Raw genomic sequence first — 21,195 nt, 5'->3', positions numbered from 1 at the left:
AATAGTTTTTTTGTGCAATTTCTTTAATATTATTGAATATGTTAGTAGTATAGTATTGAACGGGTAGATTGTTCAATTATTCATTTAGCAATTCAATAGCTACTAATGTTTTGTAATGATGAGTACATAAAATATATAGTGTACTTAAAACCCTTCCGAAAAAAAAATTAATGTATAATTAATTGAAATTGATTATTTTTTAGTTGTAATAAACAAATAATTTAAACAAACTTGTAAATTACAATTGCTTTTTATCATACCTAAATCTATAACCTCTTGGTAGAAGAAAGGTTTTCCGCTTAAACCGTGGCCTGTCAAATCCTTAACGCTGCTATAAATAGCTTTTAAATCGGCGGGCCACATATGCTTGGCAGCATCCACTCTAAATCCTGCCACGCCCAGATCTACCAAATGGTTTAAGTACTCAACAATTTTTTTACGGACAGAATCGTGACTCTGTAATCAGAACAGTGTAAAAAATAGTTATAATATAATATACAGACAACAGGATTTCACTTAAAATATTATGGTACAAATGTAATGTAAAGAATTTAAATGAATAAAATATTTAGGAAATTGGAGGAGGAGCCTAAGTAATCCTAAATTTTTTTTATTGAATGCAAATTTACAATTTACTCTCTAAAAGATAAAGTAAATATGTTAAAAGTTGTTGTCATGTGGGGTAAGCTCTCCAGTTGTAGTCCACCAGAAAATATCTACACTGCGCGTCACAAAAAAGAGGCCACCTAAAATGTTTGCCATTTTTTAATTTTTATACCACCAAGTGATTGTCATTAGATGTTTGTGTAATGTTTAAGAATATGTTCTAAAGCAGTATGCAATCATTTTTTAAATAACAAATGTCAAAAAATATCTTCTTCTAAAATAATGATTTTATTGAAAAATAAAAAAAAATTAACATTGTACATTTTTTCTGTTTTCTTTATAAAATTACAATTAAGTCGTGATTATTAATACTTTGTATTACCACCTTTATTGTGAATTACACTCCTCATTGGATTTGGCATTGAATTGATTGCCAAATTGGCCAAATTGTGGATGTCGTTTTGAGCAAAAACTTCCCATTCTTCCATGAGCGCAAACCGAAGCTGGTCACGATTTATTGGAGCAGGTATTCTGTTTCTTACCTTTCGTTTGAGTTGGTCCCAAACATGTTCAATCGGGTTCAAATCTGGACTTTGAGCCAGCCAGTTCATTTTTGACACACCGACAGTTTCCAGATATTGCGTTACCATCCTGGCTACGTGTGGCCCCGCGTTGTCTTGCATAAAAATAAAGTCTTCGCCGACAAACCCTACAAAAGGCATTACATGCTCATTACATTTCGGTAATGTATCGGTGTGCATTCAACGCACCTTTATCAATAAACACGAGATCAGTACGGCCCTCGAATGAAATGCTTGCCCAAAACATTACCGATCCTTCTCCAAAAGCAACACGTACTCGTCGAACACAAGCATCATATCGTTCCCCATGTCTTCTATATATTTTGGTGCGACCATCTGAGCCATAAAGAACCATCCTGAACTCATCACTAAACAAAACATTTTTCCAATCTTCTATCGTCAAATGCTCGTGGTCTCTAGTAAACTGTAGTCGGCGTTGTCGATGAGCTGCTGTTAACAAAGGTCCTGTTGCTGGACAGCGAGCCCTTAGACCAAATTCCCGCAACCTTCTTCTCGCGGTAGAAGTGCTTAAAGTCCACCCGTGACCCCTTTGAAAACGGTTTTGGATTGATCTAGTCGTAAAGAACAGATTTTTCAAAGAAGTGCCTTGTGAAGAACGGTTTTCTCTGGCCGTCTTGATTTTTCTCGGGCCTGATCCTGATAGTCGTTCGTGAGATCCAGTCTCTACGAATCGTTGGTAAATTTTTTGGACCATACAACGACTGACTCCAAGCTGTCTGGCCACTTCTCTTTGACTCATTCCATTATTAATCAAAGTAACAATTTGAACAGATCTAACAAATCTCTCAGTCATAGTTTTAAAAGACGCTAGAAGTGTTTCTGCGTTGTGGGAATTTAGTTACAATAGAATAAATTGTATAAACTTAAAGTTATTGAAAAATTCTTACAAAATTCTAGGTGGCCTCTTTTTCGTGACGCGCAGTCTACTGAGATCTTCTGACCAGTTATTCTTAAGTCTTCTTTCCTCTTGCTGATGCTTGAAGAGTTCACTTACTAATTGGTTTTCATGGTGTAACATCCTATTTTTGTAGTTTTTTGCTCTTTTTCATCATTAATAAATGGGATGTTTAAACCTTTATGTATTGTTAAATTGGAGATAAAACAAGATGCATTTATCATGTGGACATGAGAGTTTCTCATGGTGCGTCCAGTTTAACAGCGTATATCCAAATTAGCTTCAAAATTGCCTAACAGTTGCTTTGTTACTAATTAATAATTGTGACTATCTTCCGATAAAATAATTCACTTGTCTAGTTTTTAGGACTAGCTGACGTTTTTTCGCCTTGACGTGTGCTCTCGGAATAACTCTTTCGTCTAAGTGAAGTCCTAGATATTTTAGTTCTGGTTGAATCATGAAACCAATTACGCATTATAAACACAAATGCATTCTTCTTTCCAAAAAACCCATTAGAAATGTACATATGATCATTTAGTTTTAAATTGTCTGACTAAAGGGTATATAAAATACCCAGACACCGCGTTTTCAGATATATTAGTTTTGTTCTTACGATGGCTGGAAACGTAAAGCAATTGGTCCTTTAAATACCGTTTTTTTAGGTAGTCAATTGACTATCTAGTAGTTGACTACCTAAAAAAGCTCTGTGCAGGAGAAGAAGAACAAACGACGCTAGAGCCGGAAACACCAGAAATGGTCACAAATAAAGAACTTAATGTAAATGTACAGAAAGTTCGGAAAATACTTGATAACCTGAAGAACAGAAAGGCAGAGATGAAGACGGGATACCAAACGAATTACTAAAATGTTGTGGAGCAGCAATGACAGACCAATTAACAACATTAATTAGTAAAATTATAACACACAATAAAATACTCGAAGAATGGGGGACGAGCGAACTAATTGTACTGAGATAAAAAACAGCAAGAAAACTACAGAGGTATAAACTTGTTAAATACTACGCTAAAACTTACAACTAAAATTTTACAAGTGCTAATAAATCAGAGGATAATTTAGCAGATGAACAACAGGTTTTTCGTAGTAAAAGATCATGTACAGATGCAATATTCGTTATAAAGTAAATTACTGAGAAATTACTAGACTATAATCGACAGCATTTCTGTGTATGATTGACCTAAAGAAAGCGTTTGACAGAGTAAAACTCAAAGATGTAATTTATCTTCTATATAATAGAGAAGTTTCCCTAAGTATTAAAAAAACCTTCGAAAACATCTACCAAAACAACAAAATGAAAGTCAGAATAGATGTAAAACTTACAGAACCTATAGAAATAGGCAGAGGAATAAGACAAGGGGATCCATTGAGCCTCGTGCTCTTCAATTTGATCATGGATGAAATCATCAAAAGCGTTAACAAAGAAAGATGCTACAGAATGGGAAACAAAAAATAAAAGTACTTTGTTATGCAGACGACGCAATATTGATAGCCCAAGATGAAGATAGTCTGCAAAGACTGGTCCACAGATTTAACATAAGAACAAAAGGATTTAATATCACAATCTCATCTCAGAAAACTAAAACAATAGTAGTCAGCAAAGGACCAACCAGATGTAAAATAGAAATTGATGGCATCAGTATTGAGAAAATAATGGTAATAAAATACCTGGGAATCACACTGTCTATCTATAGAGACCTGGACAAAGAAGTGAGAGATCAAGTACAAAAAGCAAATAGACTGGCAGGATGCCTTAATAACACTATATGGCGAAACAAACATATTAACACTGAGATGAAGTAAAGAGTTTATAAAGCCAGTGTAAGACCAATAATGACATATGCCTTAGAAACAAGACCCGACACAGCCACAATGTAAAGACTACTGGAAACTACAGGGATGAGAGTACTGCGAAGAAGTACAGGAAATACGCTGAGAGATCGAAAGAGAAGTGAAGGCATTAGAAGAAAATGTATCGTACGGTGTATAACTGAACGGACACGAAATAGAAAAAAAGAATGGAATCACCACATAAGCAGCATGAAGGAGACCCGTGTCGTCAAAATAGCAAGAAATAAGTCACCAATCGGCAGAAGAAGTATCGGACGATCGGAAGATCGAGTAGTATAGATCTATAGAAGTATTAATTCGCCAATGAACAAGCAGAATTGCTTATAAAGAGGAGGAAGAGGAAGAAGTACCGTTTTTGTGTCGAAAACTAGCATTTTGCGGTAAATTTTATATTAGTCACTTCTGTTTGATCATATAATATAAAAATACCTTTCTAGAGTTTTACCACTAAAGCTGCTTTAAGGAGCTTATTATTATGTCATCAATCCTTCTGCTTCATTATACCTTTTAGCTGACTAGATAATGCTTTTTTATTCGTTTTAAAAGTATCTTTTCAAACAGTTTAGAGATTGTGGGTAGCAAGGTTATTAGTAGATATAATGATGCTTTTGTTTAAGGTTTTCCTGATTTAACGATTAAGGTAATTTGCGCAAACTTACATTGAATTTGGTAGTTACACATGCGTAGCATGCTATTATCAATCATGGTTAGTAGCAGTATTCCTTTATGTACAACTTCATCAGACAAGGACTATCGATATAGAATTTAACTTCATCATCAATAATGTTGTCTTTGAGTTGGAGTAGAGTAAAAATATTTCTTAGATACTCAGCAAAGACCTTTATTTTTTTCATCATCTGACCAAGCCCAACTATTGTCAGGTTTTCTTCGTGGTAAGACAGTCACTACTGCTCTTTTAAAGCTTCTATTGACTTTCCAGATTGAGAAGTCATCTGGAGATAAATTTGGAATATATTAAATGATTTATTTCTGGACATTTGCACTGCTGTGGTAAGCTTGTGAGTTAAACTCTGTAATACTGCTTTATCTAATCTAATTAGTTTCTTGTTATTGGGCATGTGGGAGAACAGTGATACCAAGCCAACCCCGGTGATTAGTATAATTCTAAACCCAGAAAAAAACTTCACTGTCCCACAGTTCCTTGCGATTTTTATTTCTTCGCTTGAAGACCCTTCGATTTAGTGGACCACCCAGAGTTTCAGTAATTACGACCAACTGGTAATGTTAACGGATCACTAGGTACCCTGAGAAACCCTGTATTATTGAATATAAATTTTTATATTCTAATAGGACAACCTGTAAATCCAACAACAAACTATGTCTAGAAATAAAATCCAATAAGTTATGAAAGTCGGTTTAATATAAAATAATATAACAAATTCTTGTGTAGATTAGGTAAAATGACATAACGTATTTCAATCATTAAATACCTACATAAAGAAATAAACATTTATATACCCTAAGGATTGGTACCAACCTATTTATACGATAGGACTGGACAATTCTATCCTATCCTTAAACCCTAAAGGTTTTAGTTAGGTTAGTTATAGTTGAATTTTAATGTTAATACTAACTTATTTACTGAATACTATTTTTAAATGCAATATTATTAGAACTTAGTAAAATCCAATCTGTATAAACGATTTATTGCAAAAATGATTGAATAAAACTACTAAAAACTGCGGATTAATGAGAAATTTGTTCAGTCATATTGTATATTTTTTATTTTCTTAAAGGCCTTAGCGCGTTACCGAAACCTAGGTTTTTTAAAGAAAAAGAAAGCACAATAGTCTACTTATGGATGTTCTTCGGACTCTTATTAGGTGTCGAATTATTCGTTGGCCTAGATTTCAGCTATGCTCTATGCTGCATTTTATATTGGGTAAAATTTACCTTGCTTTTCCAAAAGTTGTTGAAAAACCAGCCGGCACTTTAACTTTTTACACAGAACGTGCATACTAAGTTCGTTACACTAGCACTAATATTGACGATTATTAGAAGTAAATTTTAACTGCCGGAATTGCGGTATTAAACCTTTCCATTTCATCAACATGACAACATTTCACTTCCCCAGTCTTATCTCGAATGTCTTTTTGTTTTTCATTTCTTCACTATTAAGTAACCTTGGACGAACCCATCCATATTTTTGTATACGCTGCAAAACTAGTTCTAATATTTGGGCGAGACATGTCCATCTCGCTTCAATTCGTATCATACGCAATAGATAGCTATTCTTACACTTTAGGAAAAGACCCCGTTGATATGACCACAGAAATAATTCCTTTATTAACATTTGAACAGCGGCGTGTTTTATTTTTTTTTTATTAATATTATATTTTATTTAAAAATTTTATCGTTACAGAACCGTAACAGGGCATCTTGCACTGGCTATTCTTTTTTCTTGTAAAAGTTTTTTATGTATAGTGGTATATTTTTGGTCTTTGGTTCATTTAAAACATCAGGAGTAGCTTGACAGGCTGCATTTTAAATTTATGTTGTTATATACTGACTGCTGCTTTGACATCATCTGCTTCTTTTAATTTGTGGTTTAGTCAATGCTGTTGTTTATTGTTTTCTGAAATTCATCTCAGTTGGTGTACTTTGTACATAATTTGGGCACAGTTTTATTCAAAATACCGCTAAACTGAATGTTAATAAAATGTGGCTGAGACCTGACGACAAATCGAGTTTTAATTCTATTTCACAAACGATATCAGATGACCTTAGTAACGGAAAAGTCTAACAAATCAGGTATTGTGTTTGTATCCGTTGGCCAGTAAGTTGAAAGATAATTCATATTATACTGTTGTGTATCTCGAAAGATTTCGCTCTTTAGGGATTGTATTCTTAAAATAAGGATCATAAACAAAACAAAAAATACAATATACAACTAATCACGATCATTATTACATAACTACAGGCTAAAACCATAAAGTATTATTTGAAATTATGTAAATATAAAAGTGGTAAAATGATCGGAAAGTTCTAATTACCTATTGTACAAATTCGAATGCCCCATGTCCGAACTTCTCGATCAACGATGTAAAATAATTCGAAGTCAAAGATGGTGGGGTAAATGGTGAATTGGCAGCTCAAAATAAGTACCCAACATAACTTCAAAAATGATTAAACGTACTTGTCTGAGGTAAATGAGGGTCCTAGTAACAAAGTCGGCAATCTCCATCATTTTGACTTTTGAGTAAAACTCAAAACAATTATACGGCTGTATTTTAGGTGATATCGAAACAAATATAGTCTAATATATAAGACAATGGCAAATGGCAGCAAATGGTGAAGAAGTTTTACCTAAATTATTAACAGTTTTTTTTTAAATTGAAAAAAATGATGGAGAATGCCGGTTTTGATACTAAGAGGTGTATATTGCCGGTTTTGATACTAAAATTAGAGAAGAAGAGCAAGAACATAATAAAAGTAACATAATAAGTATTTATGTTACCTTGGAGAGTTTTACAGGTAATTTTATTTATGATAGCTCATAAAAATAAAACAGCTTTGTTTTCAGAATAATGTAATTTAAGAAACAAAATATTATATAAATATTATACTAAAATAGAAGGAAGTTCTTCAAAGAACTCACAAGTTGCTTCCTCCATTTTTTCAGTATCTGGAACTGTATCAGCACTTCCTTCCTGAACTGCTAGCTGCTCTAGTTGATTATTATTAAAGATAATATCTTCAAAAAATTTGAGTTCTTCCATGGTTCTCCAAGTATTTCCAAAGTGCTTGGTGAGAAGTTTATCAACATCTTTAAGCTTAAGTGAATTTACTTTTTGCAGACCACTTTCTATAATAACGGGGTCAATCATATAGATCGTACAACCTTTTTTTAAAACACTTTTAAATGTTTGCAAATCAGTTCTGTAATTAATTTCTCCTCTAATGGTAATATTTCCAGTTTTGCATTTTCTTAGGAAAAAGCGCTTTGCATTTTTAAAAGAAAAATGCCATGTACCAGTGGGTCTAAAAACACTTGAGATTGTTTCTTTCCAATTAAACTCTTTGCAATTTTGCCCTAAGTGAGTAAGTGTAGCTATTTTTGAAAACAATTCCAAATACGTTTTTGGGTGCGATATAACTTCCAGTTTTTTAATATCTTTCTCAATATTACCAAAGACCCTATCAGCTGGCAAGAAAGAATGGCCTACCACCGGAAAAATTACCTCGATGTTTTGTATATGTGTTGGTGCTCTTGATGAAAGCCATTTGCAACATATTCCAATTAGCGTAGTGTTCTCATTTTGGCCACTGCAGCCATCTGCCATTAGTCTAATGGTGGTTACTTCAGAGTGAAAGTCAATTTTGTTAAGCCTGTCAAAAACGGCGGAAGAAATTTCGTTGGAACCTTTTCCAAATTCGTCCTCTGTCCAATAATACGAAAATACATTTTTTTCAGTAAGCTTTGATTGAGAGGTTCCCTGGACTATGGTAAAATTATATAAATACAGTTGCCTAGAGTAGTAGGCACTTTGATCGGGGACCTTAGGAAGTACAAGGTTTTTTTGACAATCAAAAGATAGTGTTATCAAATCATCTCGTGACTCTTTAAGCAACTCAAAAAATGCATTAGCCCTTAGCTTATGAATTTTTCTTTCAACAATCAATGTTTTCTTCTCTTCTTCATCCATAGATCTTTTAATTTTTTCTGCAAACTCAATGCATAGGGAACACATATCCGTACGGGGAGTAGTAAAGCTAAGGTTGTACTTAGTATTAAAAATCATTCTAAAGTATGATGGTTTTACTCTCTCCTCTGGAGAACACTGATTAATATACATTTGGAACATCTTTTGTATTGACAAATCAGAAGAAAGGTAGCGCATACGTGTGGAAGAACGACAATAATGCGATTCAATACTTTTAAAAGTATTAATAAATTTTTGAACTGATTCTTGTTTTCCTTTAAAATTTGAAGTTTTTCTGTCACCGCCTCTTTTTTCCTTTGGTGCTTCTCCTGTTTTTAAAAATGATTTCATAATGTAGGTGAGGCGATGTTTCGTAATATTTAGTATGTTTAAAAAAGCTTTCTGGCACACTGGAATATTTTGCTTTATTACACTATTCCGTACAAAGCATTTCACAGACGTTGTTTTTGCTTCATGTCTAGAGTTTTTTGGACGGTGACGTTTAGGTAGTTGAACTGTACAAAATTTTAGAATAAAGGAATCTTGACTAAGCTTGTCCTTAACTGCGTAAAACGCATCATGAAAACACTTGATATCTCTCATTGTTAGAGAAGAACATTGATAGGCCTTCGTTTTGTGGCCGCAAGTAGGGAATTGTGGTAACTGTGATGAAGAGTACCTGAAAAGATAACATATTTCAAAAAACTAATTATAATACTGACCTTATAAAATTAACAGTAGCTTGAACAAATCATTTGTTTTTTTTATTAGTTTTTTATAATATGTAAAATAGTTTTAATAATAAAATAAATCAAAAAATTATATGAATAAAATCTGAATACGGATGACATGTGCTCTTAAACCTAACCTTTCGAGTAAAAACTACAACTAAATTTTAAAGAACGTACCTCATTTTTTTCCGCACATTTTGCTGCCATGTGGACGGATTGCGAATTCGTTTGCGAGCTTTGTTGTTTTCAACAGGAGTTGTAATAGTTTCCGTTTCCATTTTAAAAAAGTAACAAAATAAAAAACAAACAGCTTGGCACCTTGGTTAAAAAGAAACTACGAGAAATTATAACGACAGCGACTCCAGACGACTCCTAGTGGTATATCACATGGTCACTACGAGGATTCTCATTGGTCAAAGAGGACATTGCCGACTTTGATTCTAAACCGTTCATGGAGATTGCCGTGTTTGATTCTTAGGCTAAATTTATATGCTATTTTATAGGCGGATAATGCCGTTTTTGATTCTTATTCTCTTTATTTATGTATAGTGTTTTAAAATACGAACAATTTGGTGTAACTAACTCAATTTTGGTAAAAAGTGGAGATTGCCGACTTTGATACTAGGACCCTCAAATATTCTGTTCAATTACAAACACAAAACAGTTTAACCCTAATTTATAAGCGCACAATATAAAACCAAAATTCATCAAAAAGGCAAATATAAATTTTTGCCTGAGGTGCTTATATACATAAATAATATTAGCACCATGAAATTATTACCACAATATTTTGACTTTCATCTAGTTTTTACCGGAAGGAAACTAATCTAATAAATAAATTAAAATATAGAAATCGATCACAATTATATAGGTAAAATTAGGAAGTTAGGATTAATGTGAGATTACAAATTAACAGATTTAATTTTTGATTTAACAATCATAAAAAATCTATTGTTGATTTTGCTATTTATTTTTTAAACATAAAAATATAATAAATTATTATAATACCTTATACAAACCTGATCTAAATCTGGTAATCCATTGAGCCAACAATTTCTTATATTTTTCGCGTCTTGATAATTATTTACATGACAACGAGAATGAAAGTCATTTGATTTAAATGGAACTGCAGGGTAGGATAAAGAACCAATGTCACTTGAGTGTCCAGCGGTACCCCTACCAGATGTCCCAGACATATGATTGAAAACAGCATCGACGTAGATTCTGTGAAGAAGTATTTGATTTAATTAAAGAAGTAAACTGAGATAAAAGGACAATGCATATTGCAGGAAAAGCATATTTTAACAATGAATGATATGTATAATATGTAATAATGATTGTATGAAAGAAGATAGGGAAAATCAAATGAGGTCGAATATTATAAGAGTAAAAAAATAAGCTAAAAAAAAGTATGGCCACCTATATTGAATGGCACTTAAAAAGTTGAGAACAAATTTTTGTCTGAGGCACAAAATAATGACTTAAGCTAAAAATAACAGACAGGTTAATAAAGAAGACAAATACAGGCAATTAAAGGAAGAACTTATACATCGGCAGTCGAAAGAAATTGGGGCTTCAAAATAACTAGTTTTGTTATTGAAGGTGAATTTTACCAAACAAAATTTTGAAACTTCAGGTAACAATCATAAATACAAACAATAATTTTTCGGACTATAAAGTATTTTATACAATTAAGACCATCCATTTACTTTAGTTTGACATAGAATAGACACTAAAAAAAACAAAAAAAAACATGGTGAAGAATTTCAAGTAGAAGATATTTCGTCTATTACTAATTTTTATTTGTAATCGGAAATATACAATACTAGATTTGGGTCACGTTAATATGCTTGTACAATACTAGTGATTTTGCCCGTGACCATGCGTCAAGAGATCTCATCAACTGCCATCTACAGTCACTCAACCTAATTTTTCCTGATTCCCTCTAATTTTTCCTGACTCCCTCTAATTTTTCTAGTAAACGGGAATAAATTCCTCATATCATTCCCCAATAATTTCTTAATTAGGAGTAAACCCACTCATAGCGTTAAGTTTGTTGTACTTTGGACGTAGCATGTGTGAAATTCAGATCATAAGCAAGAATGAAACAAACATGGAAAATTAAAATTAGCTTAAATCATTGATTTATTTATTCGTGACAACTCATAGTAATTTTCAAAATTTGTGAAACATAAAATAGAATTTATTGATCATTTATATTTTTATTATCATGTATTTATATTAATTTATTTCATTTCGATTATCATAATATTTTATTCTAATGGTTCTAAAAAATAAAAAAATAGTAAATATGTTGTACTCTTGGAATGAAAGCATAGCTTTCTTATCGTCTACGCACGGTGCCATAGTTTTAAATTTTATTTTATTTTTTTTTTATTTGATTTGATTTTACTTCATTTTATTTAATTTAAATTTAATTTAATTTTATTTAATTGTATTTAATTTTATTTAATTGTATTTAATGTTATTTTATTTTATTTAATTGTTTAATTATATTTAATTTAATTTATTTTAATTTAATTTAATTTAATTTAATTTTGTTTATTTTTATTAAATTTCATTTAATTTTATCTAATTTTTATTTAAGGTAAGATGGGGTAGTTAATTTTATCTAATTTTTATTTAAGGTAAGATGGGGTAGTTAATTTTATCTAATTTTTATTTAAGGTAAGATGGGGTAAGTGCGTGAGCGAAGCTAGTGCATCAATGTTATCTAAATTTTTATTACGAATGTATTAGCTGCTGCCATCTAGTATCTTACGTTGGAAATACATATGTGAGTCCAGCGCGCAAACAACCGACCGTCAGTCTTAGTTATTGTTGATTCTTAACGAAGCGAGGTTCGTGCAATAATATCATCGCATGGTATAAGGTGACCTTGAAAATTTTATCTTAATTCATCGTTTTACCTAAGCGTTTAGAAGTCTGATTTTTGGTGAGTAACTAGAAGTTTTATATTGTTTTGTGGTACCACCTATATTTGAACGTCTTATTGGTTACTTCATTTAAAAAAAATGTAGGGCGCTCTTGCCCCAGTCAAAAACAGCATTGGGGCTAGTGCGTTATAACTAAAGGGGGCCAGTGCGTTGTGTAGTACGCACTAGCCCCAATGTGTTTTCGATATTTTAATTTAATTTTGTTTCTTTTGTTTCAGAATTCTAAAATCAGGATGGTGCGTAATTATATTCGGAAGAGTAATACAGGCTCCACATATAGCGAAGAACACCAAATCACAGCAGTATCCGAAGTAAAAAGTGGCCACATTATTATTTACCGCGCCAGTAGAATTTATGGCATCCCAAAGAATACATTGACGGATCACGTTAAGGGAAGAAGGGGAAGAAAAGTGATACGTATGGAAGAAGGACAGATATTCCATTTAAAGATGAAGAGACCAACTGTATTCGACAAATGGAAAAATGGGGATTTGGATTGTCGCGGAAGAAGGTGCTACAAATTGTAACAGATTATGTGAAAGCAAATAACATCAATTAAGCACAATTCAAAAACAGTGTTCCCGGCAAGACTGGTTTCTAAGGTTTAAAAAGAGGTACAATTTCTCAATTAAAAAGCCTCAAAGCGTACAGTTTGTTCCCAAGAAGAATATTGATCCGTTTATTGTATACAGTTACTTCGAACTTTTAGACGAAACTTTAAATATTTGGTATTGAAAGAAAAACCTGCACAAGTATGGAACCTTGATGAAACCAGTTTTTGTGCAGATCTGTCAAAGACTAAAATTGTTGGACAAAAGGGTATGCCAGCGACCATAACAACTAGTGGTACGGGTAAACAAAACACAACTGTTCTTATGGGGTGCAGTGCCGCTGGAGAAAAAGTAACACCACTCATAATTTTTAAAGGCAAACATGTTTGAGACCAATGGGTAGCAAAACCTGAGACTGATTACTCAAATACTACATATGCCACAACAATTAATGGCTGGATGGAAACTAATGTTTTTAAAAATTTCTTCGAAAAAAGCTTCATCAAGAATTTATCTAAAGAGCGTCCCGTTCTTGTTATATACGACAGGCATACAACGAATATTGGTGTGAATTTGATAAGACTAGCAATTGCAAATGAAATTATGATTCTTAAGCTGCCACCACACACCAGCCACTTATTGCAACCACTAGATCTATCAGTATTTAAGTCTCTTAAAAGTTGCTGGGATGCTAAATTGGTCCAGTGGCAGAGGAAAAATGTTGGGGTGAAACTCCCAAAATGTATATTGTTCTAAAGCTATTTTCTTGAGGCATGTTAAAGTAATTACTATTTAAATGGGAATAAGCCACAATTAAAGGTTAAAGGTCGTTTATTTACGTTTAAATAGTAATTTTCCAAAATGTATGTTTTCAGAATTAATTGCAGAGATCTGGAGAGACACTGATCCAGGCATATTGATAAGTGGTTTTACTAAAGCTGGAATTTTTCCTTTAAATCATAATGTTATATCACGGGAGTATTTCGATCCCTTAGCTTTAAAACGATGGGATGAAGACATACAAAAAAGAAAACTGGGACTATCAACCGAGGTACGGAGTCCCTAGAAACTATTTTGACTGATTCACCCATTCCATTTACTTCAAAAGACCCAGCTCACTTAACAAGTGAATACGAACTTTCCTTACCAAGATCATCACAGTCAAAACATCTTACATTTAAAGAACTTCTACTAAAAGCTGTGAAACGTGATGCGACTCAAACAAAAATCTCAGGAAAACAATATCTGCTGAAGCTGAAATAATCACACAAGAAGACGTACTGCAACGACTGATAAATAACACTAACAACAACTCTGTCAAAACTAAAATATGTAAGCCGGCGAATACGCTTAACGCAAAACCAAGAAGCAAGCAAACCAACCAAATTAAAGTAAATAAACGTAAGGACATTAGTTCGGAAGAAAGTAATCAATCTTGGGAAAGTGATAGTAGTGAAGACAGAATTACAGAATTTGATGATATGAGTGAAAGTGATTTGGAAGACGTTGATCATAATGAAGCGGTTTCGGAAGAGAAAACTGAAGAAAATGGCATGAGTGAAGATGATTTGGAAGACGTTCACCGTGATGAAGCGGTTTCGGGAGAAAAAACTTAAGAGAGCAACACGAAAAATAACAATAATTGTGTTACACTAAATGTTGGCGATTTTGTATTGGCTAACTTCTATGGAAAAAAGAAACTATATAAATATGTTTGTCTCCTTAATGAAGTTAATTATGAAGAGGTTATAGTAACTTGCATGCGTCAAATAAATAAAAATAATAACACAGAATTTAGTCTGGACCGTAAAGACATTTGTTTAGTTAGCTTAATAGATATTGTCAACAAATTAAACAATCCTAGAGTTATTGAAGCTCAGGGTATTTCTGATAAATTTATATTTGACTGTGACGTTGATGTCCAAAAAGCCATCTAAAATGTTTACACGAAGGTTATAGTCGGTTATATTTACGCGGGTTTCGGATTAAAAATTTTATTGTAAGTACCCAGTTTTAATTACCTGCTCTTTGGGGAAATATCAACTGGTCAAATGAAATGAAAAATAATCCATAACTTTTTTTAATTAAATAATAATGGAAAATCTTTTATATAATTGACAGTATAATAAGGAGAATTACTTCATTAATGGAGTCTAATGTGGCTAATATAAACCTAATAATAATTTTATATTACACTTCACACAGAAAATATGGTCTATGTATATTTGTTCCATGGAGAGAATTCCTAATGAAAAATAAAAAAATTTAACTTGTCAACAAAAATGAAAATCAGTCATTATCATCAAAAATATCATAATCGTCATCATCATCACTGTCATCACCATTAATTGTTATTATGATTGGACTTATTTCGTTTATTTTATTTTCACGAGTCCACCAATCTTCTATTAGTTTCTCGCACTTGAATATACAGTTGCACCACACTTCTGGAGTTACAATTGAAAGTGCCTTTCGCCAAGTTTCCCGAACTGCGTCGTCGCTATAACCGTTAGGCCCAATATGGTTGTCATATTTGCTATTCCCCATATATATATATATATATATATATATATATATATATATATATATATATATATATATATATATATATATATATATATATATATATATATATATATATATATATTCGATGGGATTAAACTGGCAATGATACGGTGGCAGACGTAAAACTTAATGACTGTAACTTTCAATAATCTGATCCACAACAAAGGTTTTTGGTTTTGCGTGGATATTTGCCAAGCGTAATAATTCTGATTTTAAAATATGTTGTGTAAATGGTATATGTTCCTTTGTCAACCATTCTTTAATTTTATTAACAGTCCAAGAATTCGTTGGACTGTTGTTTAATACTTCAGAATGGTAAGGTGCATTGTCTAAAATAATTACGCTGGGCTCACTTAAACCTGGAGAAGTTTTTCATGTAACCATTTTACAAACATTTCTGTGTTCATATTATCGTAATAGTCACTTGATTTTGATTTAGATGAAAATATTAAATCAGCACCTTCTATAAACCCGATTTCCCTCCTGCATGTAAAATTATGTGTCGCTTCCTTTCTCCATCAGTATGTTTGATAGACTTCACGTTATCATCTTGCCATATTCTCTTGGTTGCACCCCTAGAAAATATCCATGTTTCGTCTAAATATATAAAACTTGCCCTTTCTTCTTTTAATTTAGAATATTTTCTTAGAAAGTTAATTCTTTTATGCACAACAGAACTTCTTTCACAAAGGGCTTTTCTGTTATCCTCCTTTTGAAATTTGAAAGCCAAATTATGTATCACTTGCCATAGACTTGTTCTGCCAATTTCGTCAAATTTTCTATCTTTTAATTCCGAGAGAATTTTATTTAAGGTCACATGTTCCTTGTTGGCTGACATTCGATAAATGATATCACGAATTTCAAATTTTTTTCCATCTGGAATATCTTTCGTTTTCAATGATAGGCGAGTTTTTCGGTGATCTTCTTTCGGCCGTTCATTATTGCGATTTTGTAATACTCCTCTTAGTTTGGTTTCACTAATTCCTAGAGCATCACATACGCGTTGTTGAACAGACATTACCGATTTTAAAGGACCGCCATTTTCTTTTTTATCCGTAAAATACTTATGTACACTACAAATTAGACTATCTACATCTAACACACGTCTAGGCATTTTTAAATATTTCCACCAAACATACAATGTCAACACTGGCAAAGAATCAATTCAACTGCAATATTGTAACAAATTTATACCTACCCCAATGTTATTTTAATGTATTGTAAAATATGGCCATTAATGCAGTTTTTACCTAATTTTCTGGGAAGTCGTTTACTGCAACTGGTTATCAATGAGTCATTAGCATAATTTTGTTAATCCGAAACCCGCGTAAATATAGCAAACCGACTATATTTTTAAATTTGTAGAGCTAACTTTATGTTTTGTAATGAATAAATTAGTTTTGCATGTTCAGTATGTCATTTATTTATAATTAAAGTTTATTTTTACTAACACCATAGAACTCTTTGATTTAATGTTTTGTATATGTGAGTGAGTAAAAGTTCATAACTTTTAAACTATAATAAGTAACTGATTTCTGTAAAGCGCATTGAAAAATACAAATATTCAAGTGTATTGCACTAGCCTCGTTATTTAATGTATCAGTTATTCGAGAAATGAAGGTCCTGATATGCACTAGCCCCGTAATCAGAGGCAAGTTGTTGTTCCAAGGAGTTGCAAGGAGTTGTTCCACCGGATATACAGTGTGATGGATATCCTCTATAGACTCAAAGGTCAATACAAATATAATATCAAAACAAACCAAGAAACGAAAAATTCATCGTATGGTGATTCAACAAAAAATTTTATTAGTCCATTCTAATAAAAAAGGAGGAAGATATAGACGATAGTTAAAAAATTTTTAAAATAACAGAAAAATATTAGTAAAAGCTCTTGAAAAAAGAAAAAGAAATAAAAAGTCCAAACAAGAAAAAGAAATAAAATGCCAAGAAAAAAGAAGTATTACTTGGAATATGCATAGCAAAGAACATAAGAAGCCTATGATAAGTTCAAGACAGTTGTTCACAATGGGACACATACACTAGTAAAAAACAAGACAACAGAATAATGCGAAAAAATCGAGGATGACAGCTACGGATTGCAGGAACAAATATGAAGACACATAATGGGGTAAAAATGAAGTTAAAAGATCTAATCAACATAAATCATATGTCCGAAAACAAGTGGATAACAGACAACTATTAGCAATAGCAAATGGACTCATAAAGTATAGTGAACCACACTAATGCAATGGTTAAAAAACATTTTTAATAAAGTAATAAAATTAGGACAACTTTCTGAGGTATAGAGAACTAATAGTGTAACCCTGCTGTTTAAGAAACGCGGCAAAAAATAACTTAATATATAATAATAAATTAAAAGCTAAGACAAAATTAAGACAAAAATTAATAGAAGCTTTAAGCTTTAAACACCTTTTAAAAAAGTACTAACGAATAAGCTAATGGTGCAAAGGAGGCAAGTAAGAAGAAGCATAGGTCGACACAAGAGAAGATGGAATTAAAATATTCCAATAGAATACGAGGCAATGTTTTAAAAAAACAAACAAAATATATCTAGATAAAGGTACAATAAGAAGAAAAAGAAAAAAATGGAAAATAATATGGACTAAAATATACAAAACAAGTAAATAAAAAGGAAAAGTGAGAATTTAGAAAATAAAAGACAAAAAGATGTTTCATCATTTTCTAAGATATTCATTAAAAAAGGAAAATGGTGCATTAATTCATTTAAAAATTGTTTTAAACAACTTTTATTCGAATATAATGAAATTGTACAAGTTTTGCTTAAGTACAAGGAAAATTATTGAGTAAAAGTTAGTGGATTACTCTATATTTAAAGGCTCTTAGTCCTGGATATACAAAATTATTCTCATTTTTACCTGACTCCTACGTTATTACAACGTCTCACCATATCAGCAAATGCACTTTCATTTCCAGATCTGGTAGTGAGTTGGTAACTTACTGGTTGGTATCGTTCCCACCATGGTCTGTTACTAATTACGGAATTTTCATTTGGTGGAGATACCTAAAATAATTTTTAATTAATTAAGTATTATTTTGTTTTTATTTAATAAATGTATAAACCCTTGGCTAATAAGATTCTGAGCTATTTTCTTGTTTTTTAAACCCCGTATCTAACAAGTTTACCAAAAATTGAGCAAATTTTTGTACTTGGCACGAAAAGTGGAAGGAAGGTATTTTAATGTTTTTATTACAAGACGTATAAAAAGTGTAACAAAAATCATAACAAGTAGGAGTATATCCAAAACTAGCAATAGAAAGATTAACTTCTTCTCTTCTTCTTCTTTTTATGTAGACATGACTCTGTTTTTGTTGGGCTAACTGACAGTTAGCCCAAGACTCCAGAACAGATCAGAGGTAATGTAAGTCGAAAAAACCTCACCAGCTACAGAGGGTCATGTAAGATGCCCCCATTTTCAGTTTTTAATAATCAATAAGTTAAGTCTATTGCATTTACCTTGATAAATACCATGAGGATTATATTTTAATACGGATGTCCTTCCAAAGTTTTTTATGTGGCCATACAATGTTTTTAACAACTTTTTATTTAACTGATGATGGAATGATTTAATTCCGAAAAGATCTTCTTAAAATAAAAATTTAAGCTTGTAATAAGCACTTTTTTTATACCTTAATACACACGAACACCACGTGCTTTGTATTCAACAGGTATACTAGCCACTCCTGGATATCTCCACTTCATGGTTTGTTTCAGTTTCACTTTTAATTAATAAAATTAATTATTTATAAATAACAATGGATCACTATTTTTTACCAAGATAGATGTTAACACATTTTTCAGTTTAAGTATCTAGTGCTCCGTATTGTTTTTCTGTACGCTTTAGTTTCATATTCAGTATCATCCTTTGAGAATAAAACATCCTGAAGGGTAATGAGTTGTTATATGTCATGTATGTATGTTATATGTATGAGTATATATATATATATATATATACATATATATATATATATATAGGTAGTATATAAGTAGTTAGGTATTATTGACTGACACGTTATGTAAAATAAGGTTTTATTTTGAGGATGCAGTCATTAATAGGGCAGGAAAGTGAAACTCTTTGTTCTTCAATCAAGCTTTCGCAAAATTTATTTGTTTCTTCACGATATGCTAAAATATGGTATCAGTAAATGAATATTAAATTAGAATTAGAATTAGAATTCTGAAATTAGAATTAAATAACATTGTATAAAACTAGTATAAAAACTTACAACATGAGGTTAATCCATTAAATTTTTAAATTGACAAAACATTAAAACTTAACTTATTAAAATTATATAGTTATGTAAAATTAAAATATTGTACTTACATAACTATATAATTTTAATAAGTTAAGTTTTAATGTTTTGTCAATTTAAAAATTTAATGGATTAACCTCATGTTGTAAGTTTTTATACTAGTTTCATACAATGTTATTTAATTCTAATTTCATTGTATTTACTGATACCATATTTTAGCATATCCTGAAGAAGCAAATAAATTTTGCGAAAGCTTGATTAAAGGACAAAGAGTTTAACTTTCCTGCCCCATTAATGACTGCATCCTCAAAATAAAACTTTATAATATATATATATATATATATATATATATATATATATATATATATATATATATATATCTATATATATATATATATATATATATATATATATATATATATAGATATATATATATATATATATATATATCTATATATATATATATATATATATATATATATATATATATATATATAGCTTTATATAAATAATCTCAACGACTATATCTTGAAAACGGAATTAAACAATTCCGAAAGCTAAACCAAAAGTCAAAAGAGTGTTTCTGTAACATCCCGGCCAAACTTTCTGACTGCAGCCCTAATAAACTGTGTTGTTTGTTTATATCGACAGTCACTAATATCCAAAATTCCTTATATATATATATATATATATATATATATATATATATATATATATATATATATATATATATATATATATATATATATATATATATATATATTTATATATATATATATATTTATGTTATATATATATAACATAAACATAACATATATATAACATAAATATATATATATATATATATATATATATATTGTTATGCTATTTAAATTGTATTATATCGCTTACTTAGGAAAAATCCTGTCTATATTTATTAAATGATCTAATCTCCAATTAATCATAATAAATCAGCATTAATTAATTACAATCTCAGGCTATTTAAATTGTACTATTTACCTTTGATCGTGGATTCAAAATATTTTCCAATTGGCTTCCTAATCGGGATAGGTAATATGACCTGAATAAAATACATAGAATTTCAACTGAACTATATGTGAGATGTCCTTTATTTTAATGAATTTTTATATAACAATCAATCCTGTAATATTTGCAATATACTAACTTTAAATATATGAGAAGTTGTTTTCTATCATGGACCCAAATGTTATTTTACATTGATTTTTAATATGTGTTATAACTAAGCTCTTTTTATAATTCTTTTTTTTTTAAGTGATCGCAAAATTAACTGTCTCTATTATTTATTCAATTTATTTAATTAATAAATGAAAATCACACTCCGGCTCTAATGAAAATTGACTGACCTTTCCTTCTCTGCCGTTGCAATTCTATGGCCACGCCACAACAAAAAAAAACCTTTCTCTGCTTCTGCTCCTATTGTGGTCCAGATGACGTACACCTTTCT

The 21,195-nt window shown here is 31.1% G+C and overlaps 1 protein-coding gene across 9 annotated transcripts in view; it reads right to left on the bottom strand.

Annotated features, from left to right (window-relative positions):
* The window catches only part of LOC140439571 (alpha-amylase-like), a 54,144-nt gene that overhangs the window by 10,192 nt on the left and 22,757 nt on the right, over positions 1–21,195 (bottom strand). For all 9 annotated transcript variants that reach the window (XM_072529565.1, XM_072529564.1, XM_072529563.1 and 6 more), the window contains exons 3-5: positions 18,335–18,480; positions 10,384–10,588; positions 261–456 (exon numbers count right to left, since the gene is read on the bottom strand). In XM_072529565.1, coding sequence (XP_072385666.1) covers positions 261–456; positions 10,384–10,588; positions 18,335–18,480 — 547 coding nt within the window. The remainder of the gene's footprint in view (positions 1–260; positions 457–10,383; positions 10,589–18,334; positions 18,481–21,195) is intronic.

The sequence above is a fragment of the Diabrotica undecimpunctata genome, chromosome 4, assembly GCF_040954645.1.
Source record: "Diabrotica undecimpunctata isolate CICGRU chromosome 4, icDiaUnde3, whole genome shotgun sequence".
Taxonomy (NCBI): Eukaryota; Metazoa; Arthropoda; class Insecta; order Coleoptera; family Chrysomelidae; genus Diabrotica; species Diabrotica undecimpunctata.
Note: the sequence above shows the minus strand (reverse complement) of the source record. Positions and strands in the feature narration are given on the sequence as shown.